Source organism: Anomaloglossus baeobatrachus, chromosome 8 (genome assembly GCF_048569485.1).
Source record: "Anomaloglossus baeobatrachus isolate aAnoBae1 chromosome 8, aAnoBae1.hap1, whole genome shotgun sequence".
NCBI classification, from domain to species: Eukaryota; Metazoa; Chordata; class Amphibia; order Anura; family Aromobatidae; genus Anomaloglossus; species Anomaloglossus baeobatrachus.
In genome coordinates, this window is record NC_134360.1 from 75147268 (window position 1) to 75159664 (window position 12397).

General features: G+C 52.1%; 1 protein-coding gene across 1 annotated transcript in view; it reads left to right on the forward strand.

Moving 5' to 3' along the window:
- Nucleotides 1-12397, forward strand: part of LOC142250027 (uncharacterized) — a 257435-nt gene that overhangs the window by 185996 nt on the left and 59042 nt on the right. The window contains exon 16 of the mRNA XM_075322090.1: nucleotides 11002-11069. Coding sequence (XP_075178205.1) covers nucleotides 11002-11069 — 68 coding nt within the window. The remainder of the gene's footprint in view (nucleotides 1-11001; nucleotides 11070-12397) is intronic.

Below are 12397 nucleotides of genomic sequence, written 5' to 3' on the forward strand. Positions count from 1 at the left end.
GATCCGAATTCAGTCGGACAACTCCACAGCGGTGGCATACATCAACCACCAAGGGGGGACACGCAGTCGGCAAGCCTTCCAGGAAGTCCGGCGGATTCTGATGTGGGTGGAAGCCACGGCCTCCACCATATCCGCAGTTCACATCCCCGGCGTAGAAAACTGGGAAGCAGACTTCCTCAGTCGCCAGGGCATGGACGCAGGGGAATGGTCCCTTCACCCGGACGTGTTTCAGGAAATCTGTCGCCGATGGGGAGTGCCGGACGTCGACCTAATGGCGTCCCGGCACAACAACAAGGTCCCGGCATTCATGGCGAGGTCGCGCGATCAAAGAGCTCTGGCGGCAGACGCATTAGTTCAAGATTGGTCGCAGTTCCGGCTCCCATACGTCTTCCCACCTCTGGCACTCTTGCCCAGAGTGTTACGCAAGATCAGATCCGATTGCAGCCGCGTCATACTCGTCGCCCCAGACTGGCCGAGGAGATCGTGGTATCCGGATCTGTGGCATCTCACGGTCGGTCGACCGTGGTCACTGCCAGACCGACCAGACTTACTGTCCCAAGGGCCGTTTTTCCATCAGAATTCTGCGGCCCTGAACCTGACTGTGTGGCCATTGAGTCCTGGATCCTAGCGTCTGCAGGATTATCTCAAGGAGTCGTAGCCACAATGAGACAGGCTAGGAAGTCAACGTCTGCTAAGATCTACCACAGGACGTGGAAGATTTTCTTATCTTGGTGCTCTGCACAGAGAGTATCCCCTTGGCCATTTGCATTGCCCACCTTTCTTTCCTTCCTGCAATCGGGGTTGGAAAAGGGCTTGTCGCTCAGTTCCCTTAAAGGGCAAGTCTCGGCACTGTCTGTGTTTTTTCAGAAGCGTCTAGCACGTCTTCCTAAGGTGCGCACGTTCCTACAGGGGGTCTATCATATTGTGCCCCCGTACAAGCGGCCGTTAGATCCATGGGATCTGAACAGAGTACTTGTTGCTCTGCAAAAGCCGCCCTTCGAGCCTCTAAAGGACGTTTCCTTTTCTCGACTGTCACAGAAAGTGGCGTTTCTTGTCGCAATCACATCGCTTCGGCGAGTGTCTGAGCTGGCAGCTCTGTCATCCAAGGCTCCCTTCCTGGTGTTCCACCAGGACAAGGTAGTGCTGCGCCCCATTCCGGAGTTTCTCCCTAAGGTCGTATCCTCGTTTCATCTTAATCAGGATATATCCTTGCCTTCCTTTTACCCTCATCCGGTTCACCGGTATGAAAAGGACTTACGTTTGCTAGATCTGGTGAGAGCACTCAGAATCTACATCTCCCGAACGGCGCCCATACGCCGTTCCGATGCACTTTTTGTCCTTGTCGCTGGTCCGCGCAAGGGATTGCAGGCTTCTAAAGCCACCCTGGCTCGATGGATCAAAGAACCAATTCTAGAGGCCTACCGCTCTGCGGGGCTTCCGGTTCCTTCAGGGCTAAAAGCCCACTCAACCAGAGCCGTGGGTGCGTCCTGGGCATTACGTCACCAGGCTTCGGCTCAACAGGTGTGCCAGGCAGCAACCTGGTCCAGTCTGCACACTTTCACCAAGCATTATCAGGTGCATACCTATGCTTCGGCGGATGCCAGCTTAGGTAGAAGAGTCCTGCAGGCGGCAGTGACATCCCCGTAGGGGAGGGCTGTTTTTTGCAGCTCTAACATGAGGTATTTCTTTACCCACCCAGGGACAGCTTTTGGACGTCCCAATCGTCTGGGTCTCCCAATAGAGCGCTGAAGAAGAAGGGAATTTTGTTACTTACCGTAAATTCCTTTTCTTCTAGCTCTTATTGGGAGACCCAGCACCCGCCCTGTTGTCCTTCGGGATTTTTTTGTTGTTTGCGGGTACACATGTTGTTCATGTTGAACGGTTTTTTCAGTTCTCCGATGTTTCTCGGAGTTAATTTGTTTAAACCAGTTATTGGCTTCCTCCTTCTTGCTTTGGCACTAAAACTGGAGTACCCGTGATACCACGGGGGGGTATAGCCAGAAGGGGAGGGGCCTTGCACTTTTTAGTGTAGTGCTTTGTGTGGCCTCCGGAGGGCAGTAGCTATACCCCAATCGTCTGGGTCTCCCAATAAGAGCTAGAAGAAAAGGAATTTACGGTAAGTAACAAAATTCCCTTCTTTGCCCTAATCCAATTCACCAATGTGAAAAGGATTTGCACTCCTTAGATCTAGTGAGAGCACTCCGACACTACGTGTCTCGCACGGCGCCCCTGCGTCGTTCAGATGCGCTCTTTGTCCTTGTGGCTGGCCAGCGTAAGGGTTCGCAGGCTTCCAAGTCAACCTTGGCTCGGTGGATCAAGGAACCGATTCTTGAAGCCTACCGTTCTTCTGGGCTTCCGCTTCCTTTGGGGCTGAAAGCCCATTCTACCAGAGCCGTGGGTGCGTCCTGGGCATTGCGGCACCGGGCTATGGCTCAGCAGGTGTGTCAGGCAGCTACGTGGTCTAGTCTGCACACTTTCACGAAACACTATCAAGTGCATACCTATCCTTCGGCAGACGCCAGTCTAGGTAGGCGAGTCCTTCAGGCGGCGGTTGCCCACCTGTAAGAGGGGGTCGTTTTCGGCTCTTTTTATTGAGGTATTCTTTTACCCACCCAGGGACTGCTTTTGGACGTCCCAATTGTCTGGGTCTCCCAATGGAGCGACAAAGAAGGGAATTTTGTTTACTTACCGTAAATTCCTTTTCTTCTAGCTCCTATTGGGAGACCCAGCACCTGCCCCTGTTCCCTTCGGCTGTTTGTTCTTTTGTGTACACATGTTGTTCATGTTGAATTGTTCTTTTGGTTCATGGTTTTCAGTTCTCCGAACATCCTTCGGATTGAATTTACCTTAGACCAATTTATAAGTTTCCTCCTTCCTGCTTTTGCACCAAAACTGAGGAGCCCGTGATGCACGGGAGGGTGTATAGGCAGAGGGGAGGGGTTACACTTTTTAAAGTGTAATACTTTGTGTGGCCTCCGGAGGCAGAAGCTATACACCCAATTGTCTGGGTCTCCCAATAGGAGCTAGAAGAAAAGGAATTTACGGTAAGTAAACAAAATTCCCTTCTTTTCCTTCGTCCTTAAACCTTCCTAAACCTGACATCTCCCTCTCTGTGTGTGGCACAACGATAAGTCCTAGGCTGCAGGCCCGCTGTCTGGGTGTTATACTTGACACTGATCTCTCCTTCACCTCCCACATACAATCTCTTGCCCGCTCCTGCCGCTTGCACCTCAAGAACATCTCTAGAATCCGCCCCTTTCTCACAATGGAAATGACAAAAACCCTCACCGTGGCCCTGATCCACTCTCGCCTTGATTACTGTAATTCCCACACTAGACTCTCTCCTTTTAAGGCCCAGTCACACTAAACAACTTACCAGCGATCCCAACAACGATACAACCTGATAGGGATCGCTGGTAAGTTGCTAGGAGGTCGCTTGTGAGATGTCACACTAAGCGACGCTCCAGTGATCCCACCAGAAACCTGACTTGGCAGGGATCGCTGGAGCGTCGCTACACGTGGAAGCATGCTGCGCTTGGTGACTAAGGTAAATATCGGGTAACCAACCCGATATTTACCTTGGTTACCAGCGCGCACCGCTTAGTGCTGGCTCCCTGCACACCAAGCCACAGTACACATCGGGTTAATTACCCGATGTGTACTCTGCTACGTGTGCAGGAAGCAGGGAGCCAGCTTCTGCGAACGCTGGTAACCATGGTAAACATCGGGTAACCAAGAAGCCCTTACCTTGGTTACCCGACATTTACCTTCGTTACCAGCGTCCGCCGCTCTCACACTGCCAGTGTCGGCTCCCTGTTCCCTGCACTCCTAGCCACAGTACACATCGGGTTAATTACCCGATGTGTACTCCGGCTATGTGTGCAGGGAGCAGGGAGCCGACACTGGCAGTGTGAGAGCGGCGGATGCTGGTAACGAAGGTAAATATCGGGTAACCAAGGTAAGGGCTTCTTGGTTACCCGATGTTTTCCGTGGTTACCAGCATCCGCAGAAGCCGGCTCCTGCTGCCTGCACATTCAGTTGTTGCTCTGTCGCTGTCACACACAGCGATCTGTGCTTCACAGCGGGAGAGCAACAACTAAAAAATGGTCCAGGACATTCAGCAACAACCAACGACCTCACAGCAGGGGCCAGGTTGTTGCTGGATGTCACACACCGCGACATCGCTAGCAACATCGCTGCTACGTCACAAAAGTCGTTCCTTAGCAGCGATGTTGCTTAGTGTGACGTGGCCTTTACAGTCCATCCCTAATGCAGCAGCCAGGGTCACCTATCTGGCTAATCGCTACTCTGATGCCTCTGCTCTGTGCCAGTCATAGCACTGGCTGCCCATATATCATAGGATCCAATTCAAATTGCTTGTTCTCACCCACAAAGCTCTCCACAGTGCGGCACCCCCCTACATCTCCACCCTTGTCTCGGTCTATCACCCCACCCGTTCTCTACGCTCTGCAAACGACTTTCGACTAACATTCACACTAATTCGAACCTCCCACTCCCAGATCCAAGACTTTTTCCGAGCTGTACCAAACCTCTGGAACGCTCTACCCCAAGAAGTTAGGACAAATCACAACTTACTCAGCTTCAGACGCTCCCTAAAAACGCATCTTTTTAGGGTGGCCTACCACACTCCCTAATCAGATTCGATTCACATAGTCCCTCTACAACGTCTCACAACATAACTCCACATCAAACTCCATGGCACCCAAATGCATCTCAAGGCTCTGGCCATATGGTCCAGGAAACCATTATCTATCCCCCATTTCCGTGAGATGGCTGGATTGTCATTCTAAATAAGCACTTGTACCTTCCTTGCACCCCCCCACATCTCATTGTAGCAGGGTTGTCTTTTTTTCCCCTCTAAATATGGTATTTTCTATAACTGTTACTTCTTTGTATATGATCCTCCTGAATTGTAAAGCGCTGTGGAATATGTTGGAGCTATATAAAGAAAGATTATTATTTTTTATTATTATTATTTTCTTTATCGTTCCTTATGGGAGACCCAAACCATGGGTGTATAGCTACTGCCTCCGGAGGACACACAAAGTACTACACTCAAACGTGTAGCTCCTCCCTCCGGCTATATACACCCCCTGGATGACAATCTACCCAGTTCATTGCTTTGTGTTTCAGGAGGTCACACACACTTGCATTCTCTGATATTTTTCATTTTTATTTTTAAAGATTTGGAAGAAAAGCGGGTCCAGTCTGGACTCCCGGCATGTCCCTTCACGCCCCACTCTGCGGGGTGCTGTTAAGGTTGACTTTAATAAGGCTGGAGCCTTCACATGCCGAGCTCCTTCGCATCCTCTGTCGAGGCTCTGTTTGAAGTGGGAGCCATCACGGTCCTCTCTGCTTGCAGGAGGCCGGCTTCATCCGCAGCCCTGTCTGGTCCCTGCTGGAAGGAGCATTTACCCCCCTCTCCAGGGACATGGCCCTGCGTCTCAAGAGGTAAGTATTGAGACGTTTTTCAGGGGTCCCGGGTACTTTTATTTGGGGGACAGTATGTGTTGTAACTTTACTGTAAATTTCGGCCGGTTCTGGGAGTTTCCCCTGAGAACCGCGCCGAAGGTGCCTGCTGCTCGGCCGCGTTTTGAAATCTAGGCCCCGGCTTCAGTTTGGGCCTAGTTTCGTTTTCGGCTCCCTGCATGTTTTGCATACGGCGCCGCTCACCGCCCGGCCAGCAGAGGGGAGGACTCTCCTCTCTGGAGAGATGTGCCCTCCCCTGTACCTCGTCCTGTATCTCTCTGCCCTCCGTTTTTCCCGCTCCTGGGCTTATACACGCCCCCCCTCCTCCTCCCAGCGCCATTTTCTCAGCGTTCTTACACTGGACGGCGCTGGGAGCTGCAGCTGTTGCTGTTTTGGGAAAGCTGTCGCTTCACTGGGACTTGGAGCTGTGGAATCCGGAGGGCACACAGAGAGTGGTGTGGTAAGCCACAACCTCTGGTTGTGGGCTTTTTATATACACTTTCAGGCATTCTACAGGAGTGTTTTATTGCTGCAGAGCCCCCCCATCAGCAGCATGTCTGTCACCCGGAGCATGGCTGCAAACATGTATGCTTTTTGCACTGCATGTAAGCGCATTCTGCCAGAGCCGAGCACATTCCCACATTGTGATGCCTGTGCTAATATGGTTGTGTCTCAGCCTAGAGCCTCCTCAGGGGTCCCCTCGGCTGCTCCGGCCCTGGTAGCTGAACCCCCGGCTTGGGTAGCATCTTTTTCACAAGCTATTTCACAGTCTTTTGCCGACTCCATGGGGCAGCTGTCCCGGACACTGCTGTCTATGCATCAGCCCCCCCCTCAGAGTGTCTCTGCTGCTCAGAGCTCTGCGGAGCCCTCAGAGCATGTTCTAGGTCCCAGTCCCCCTAAACGGAGACGTAGGGACCCTTCTCCTCCCTCGTCCCACGGCTCTGATTCACGTGCCGACGTGCAGGGCGAGGGGGATTCGTTTACTGTGGGCTCAGACGCTACTTCTATGTACCCCATTGATTTGTCTGAGGGTGATGCGGATGTTAGTGACTTGATTGCGTCCATTAACTCCGTTCTGAACCTCAACCCACCAGAGTCAGAGGAACAAACCTCTCTGGTAGAGGTACACCAGTTTACCTCACCTAAGAAAGCTAAAAGTATGTTTTTTAACCACTGCAGCTTTCAGACCACTGTTAACAAGCCCAGGGCCTGTCCTGACAAACGCTTTCTGAAGCGTAGTTCAGATGACCGTTTTCCTTTTCCACCAGAGGTGGTTAAGGAATGGGCCCAGTCCCCAAAGGTAGACCCTCCGGTGTCCAGAATCTCAGCCCGCACAGTCGTAGCTGTGGCTGATGGCACTTCTCTTAAAAATCCCACTGACCGCCAGGTTGACCTTCTGGCCAAGTCTGTATATGAGGCGGCAGGAGCCTCGTTCTCCCCGTCTTTTGCGGCAGTATGGGCTCTTAAGGCAGTCTCTGCCTCTCTGGCGGAGATGCATTCACTCACCAGGGACTCTATTCCTGAGATGGATGCCTTAACTTCTCAAGCTTCGGCTTTTGCATCCTACGCCATGTCTGCCATCCTGGAGGCTTCTCACCGCACGGCGGTGGCCTCCGCTAACTCCCTCGCGATCCGCAGGATCTTGTGGCTTCGAGAGTGGAAAGCAGACGCTTCCTCTAAGAAGTACCTTGCGAGTCTCCCTTTTGCTGGGTCCCGGCTGTTTGGAGAACAGCTGGATGACATAATTAAGGAAGCTACTGGCGGAAAGAGTACTTCCTTGCCGCAAACTAAGGCCAGGAAACCGGTCCAGAGCAGGAACCAATCGAATTTTCGTTCCTTTCGTTCCTCTAACTGGTCAGCCTCTAAGCCCTCGACCTCGTCCACTACCGCAGCCAAGGATCGTAAACCCATCTGGCGCGCAAAGCCGCGTCCTCAAAAGGCCGGAGGAGCCGCTGCCACTAAGGCAGCCTCCTCTTGACTATCTGGCTACGCCAGCAACGTCCTTGGTCGGTGGCAGGCTCTCCCACTTTGGCGACGTGTGGTTTCAACACGTCTCCGATCAGTGGGTGCGGGATATCATCTCCCACGGCTACAGGATAGAATTTTCTTCCAGCCCGCCAAACAGATTTTTTCTGTCCACCCCCCCCTGCTCCAAAGCCGCCGCCTTCTCTCAGGCCGTGGCATCCCTGCAGGCCAACGGTGTAATTGTTCCGGTTCCCGCCCGGGAACGGTTCAGCGGTTTCTACTCAAACCTCTTTCTAGTCCCCAAAAAGGACGGTTCCTTCCGGCCCATCCTGGATCTCAAGCTTCTCAACAAGCACGTTCAGGTGCGGCACTTTCGCATGGAATCTCTGAGATCGGTCATTGCCTCAATGACCCAAGGAGATTTTCTGGCATCCATCGACATCAGAGATGCCTATCTGCATGTTCCAATTGCGGTTTCGCACCAGCGTTGGCTACGCTTTGCAATCGGAGAGGAACATTTCCAATTCGTGGCTCTCCCCTTCGGCCTAGCCACGGCCCCTCGAGTATTCACCAAGGTCATGGCAGCAGTGGTTGCGGTCCTGCACCTCCAGGGGTTGGCAGTGATTCCTTACCTGGACGACCTTCTAGTCAAGGCCTCATCCAGTGCAGACTGCCAGCGGAGTGTCTCGCTCACTCTCGCCATTCTAGTCCAGTTCGGGTGGCTTGTCAATTTGCCCAAGTCCACTCTGATTCCAACCCAGAAACTCGAGTACCTAGGGATGCAATTCGAGACTCTGCCGGCACTTGTGAAGCTGCCCTTAGTCAAACAGCAGTCTCTTCGTCTGGCGGTACGCTCTCTGCTGAGGCACCGCCGTCATTCCATCAGACACCTCATGCGGGTGCTGGGTCAGATGGTGGCGTCAATGGAAGCGGTTCCCTTTGCTCAGTTCCATCTGCGTCCCCTGCAGCTGGACATCCTCCGCTGTTGGGACAAGCGGATCTCTTCCTTGCACAGGCTGGTGGCTCTGTCGCCACAAACCAGGAGCTCTCTTCAGTGGTGGCTTCGGCCCCTCTCTCTGTCACAGGGACGCTCCTTCCTGACTCCGTCCTGGGTAATCCTCACCACGGATGCCAGTCTCTCCGGTTGGGGAGCAGTATTTCTCCATCACCGAGCACAGGGCACTTGGACCTCGTCCGAATCAGCTCTCTCAATCAATGTGCTGGAGATCAGAGCTGTGTTTCTAGCTCTCCTAGCCTTTCACCACCTGTTGGTGGGCAAGCACATCCGAGTCCAGTCAGACAACGCGACAGCGGTTGCCTACATCAATCACCAGGGCGGGACTCACAGCCGTCTGGCGATGCTGGAGGTTCAACGAATCCTCCAGTGGACGGAGGACTCGAAGTCCACCATATCTGCAGTCCACATCCCAGGCGTAGAAAACTGGGAGGCCGATTATCTCAGCCGTCAAACCGTAGACGGCGGCGAGTGGGCCCTGCATCCGTCAGTGTTCAAATCACTCTGCCGCAAGTGGGGCACTCCAGAGGTAGATCTAATGGCATCCCGGCACAACAACAAGGTTCCGGTTTACGTGGCTCGCTCCCACGATCCTCAAGCCTTCGCAGCAGACGCACTGGTTCAAGATTGGTCTCAGTTCCGTCTGGCCTATGTGTTTCCCCCTCTAGCGCTCTTGCCCAGGGTTCTGCGCAAGATCAGAATGGAGGGCCGTCGAGTCATGCTCATTGCTCCGGACTGGCCCAGGCGAGCGTGGTACCCAGACCTGCTCCGTCTGTCCGTAGAGGTGCCGTGGCGTCTCCCGGACCGCCCAGACCTTCTCTCTCAAGGTCCGTTCTTCCGCCAGAATTCTGCGGCTCTCAGATTGACGGCGTGGCTCTTGAGTCCTGGATCCTGACGGCTTCAGGCATTCCCTCTGAGGTCATCTCCACCATGACTCAGGCTCGGAAGTCTTCCTCGGCCAAGATTTACCACAGGACTTTGAAAATTTTCCTGTCCTGGTGTCGTTCGTCCGGCCATGCCCCTTGGCCGTTCTCCTTGCCGACCATCCTGTCTTTTCTACAGTCCGGTCTACAGCTAGGACTGTCCCTCAATTCTCTTAAGGGACAGGTGTCGGCTCTGTCGGTATTGTTCCAGCGGCGTATCGCCCGACTGGCTCAGGTGCGCACCTTCATGCAGGGCGCATCTCACATCATTCCTCCTTACCGGCGGCCCTTGGATCCCTGGGACCTTAATCTGGTCCTCACGGCCTTACAGAAACCCCCCTTTGAGCCTCTCCGGGAAGTTCCCTTGTCTAGACTTTCACAGAAAGTTGTTTTTCTAGTAGCCATAACTTCTCTCAGGAGAGTTTCGGATTTGGCTGCGCTCTCTTCAGAATCCCCCTTTTTGGTGTTTCACCAAGACAAGGTGGTTCTTCGTCCGACTCCGGACTTTCTCCCTAAGGTGGTGTCTCCTTTCCACCTTAACCAGGACATTTCATTACCTTCTCTTTGTCCGGCCCCGGTGCATCGCTTTGAGAAGGCGTTGCACTCCTTAGATTTGGTGCGGGCGCTCTGAATCTATGTGTCACGCACCGCTGTTTTTAGGCGGTGCACATCTCTTTTTGTGCTAACCACTGGTCAGCGCAAGGGTCTTGCTGCTTCTAAACCGACTCTAGCTCGTTAGATCAGATCTCCGATGCCTACCAGTGTTCTCAGGTGCCTCCCCCACCGGGGATTAAGGCGCACTCGACCAGAGCTGTCGGTGCCTCCTGGGCTTTCAGGCACCAGGCTACGGCTCAGCAGGTTTGTCAGGCTGCCACATGGTCCAGTCTGCACACTTTTTCGAAGCACTACCAGGTGCATGCTCATGCTTCGGCAGATGCGAGCTTGGGCAGATGCATCCTTCAGGCGGCTGTCGCCCATTTGTGAAGTTAGGTTTTGCCTACTTCTCAGTTGGTTTATTTCCCGCCCATGGACTGCTTTGGAACGTCCCATGGTTTGGGTCTCCCATAAGGAACGATAAAGAAAAAGAGAATTTTGTTTACTTACCGTAAATTCTTTTTCTTATAGTTCCGACATGGGAGACCCAGCACCCTCCCTGTTGCCTGTTGGCAGTTTTTTGTTCCGTGTGTTTCACCGGCTGTTGTTAGTAGACAGAGTTCTGGTCTTTCCGAGTTTTACTCTTTCTCTACTTATGGGTGGATGTCCTCCTTCAGCTTTTGCACTGAACTGGGTAGATTGTCATCCAGGGGGTGTATATAGCCGGAGGGAGGAGCTACACGTTTGAGTGTAGTACTTTGTGTGTCCTCCGGAGGCAGTAGCTATACACCCATGGTTTGGGTCTCCCATGTCGGAACTATAAGAAAAAGAATTTACGGTAAGTAAACAAAATTCTCTTTATTAGGTCAACCATAAAGTAGGTCATGATGGTAAGCTTTACAAGTACATAATGCCTGCCTTTTAGAAATTCATTAAAAGCTAAAAATGTCAGCTCTGATCGCTGCCATAAAGTTGAGTTTTATTTATTTATTTTGATTTTCTCCTATTTTCTAGGTGTTACCCAGGAAGAAATAGTGCTGGAATCTGAGCGCATGTGGAAAGTGGTGGAGCCTAAATCCAAGGTAAGTTTCCAAAGAAGAAAAACAAATCTCAATATATGAGCCATATAGGTGGACACAGTCAGCCCCAATAAGGCTGATCAGTGCCTGCTCTACTCAAAACTAACATCAAAACAGGAGAAAAAGGAGCATTTGTACAAAAAAGTATTCATATTTATTCGAAATCACACACCGAGCATAAAATTGCAGCATAAAAATCTACAATAAGAGATAGGGGGGATACGTGGTATATAATAGTATATGGGTAACGACCAATTCCACATATAATTCACCCCGCTACAGTCCACAAGAATTAAACAAGGTTAAGTCAATAGGCAGTCCATACCTCATATCAGGGTATAGTGTGGATACAGAGGGAAAGAAAAGGATCTAACATAAATAATCAAGTTAACCCATAGGAACTGTAAAGTGCAAATGCACGGGACTAGATCAAAACCCTAAATCACCATGAAGACCCCCGAGCCAGAGGTAGGGGGGAAACATGATGATCACTGAGAGAAGGACCGCAATAATATATTAATTGCCCCACAGACCACATGGAGGGAGTAAAAAAACCTTATATCAGGTAATTACAAAGTGGACTCAAAGGGGCAACCATTAAAGTAGAGGGCCATAACTCTTACCTAAAGTGCTAGTGCAATAGGGGTAACAGAGGTCCAGTCCCAGATCAATAAAGATCCCCCATACAGGAACATAGGATCACCACCAGCGTGCGTTTCGCGGAGGTATTGTTGCTTTCTCAAGGAGGACAACCCTAATGATGAAAGCTTTAAAATAGCCCCTCCAATACTGTGTGATGATTAACAGATGTGGTGGGCAGCCGCCAGAGCGAAAGTCAGACAGAGCACACGGAAATCCTGCTCAGCCTCCTGGCAGCGTTCCACATACTGGGTGGTAAGGACGTATCTCCTCAGCGACCGCCTAGGCGGAAGTAGTCATCAATCCCGGAAGTCCCACCCCGCTACCCGGCCGGAGAGCACTCACGTGGTGTCTGGGACGCGTCACTCCGGCAACCACGCTGCGCCTCTCACAGCCAGGCCGGACAGGGAGCATGCGTCGTGACAGAGACCATAGTACACACCCCCTGCCCGCAACAAACAATACAGCTGGTGTGCACACTCGCTCCCGGGGTCGCGTCAACCAGGAAACCACGCACGCCGCAGCACGGTCGTCCGCAGGGAGAGAGAGATGGGAAGCAAGAATCAACAATGAACAGCAATGTATATGTATATCATAATGTTGAAATCTCCAAATACGAACATAATGTGCAAGAACATACATATGTAAAAGAAATGGGTCCAGTGTAAAACACCCTGTACCCCAATTCAGGT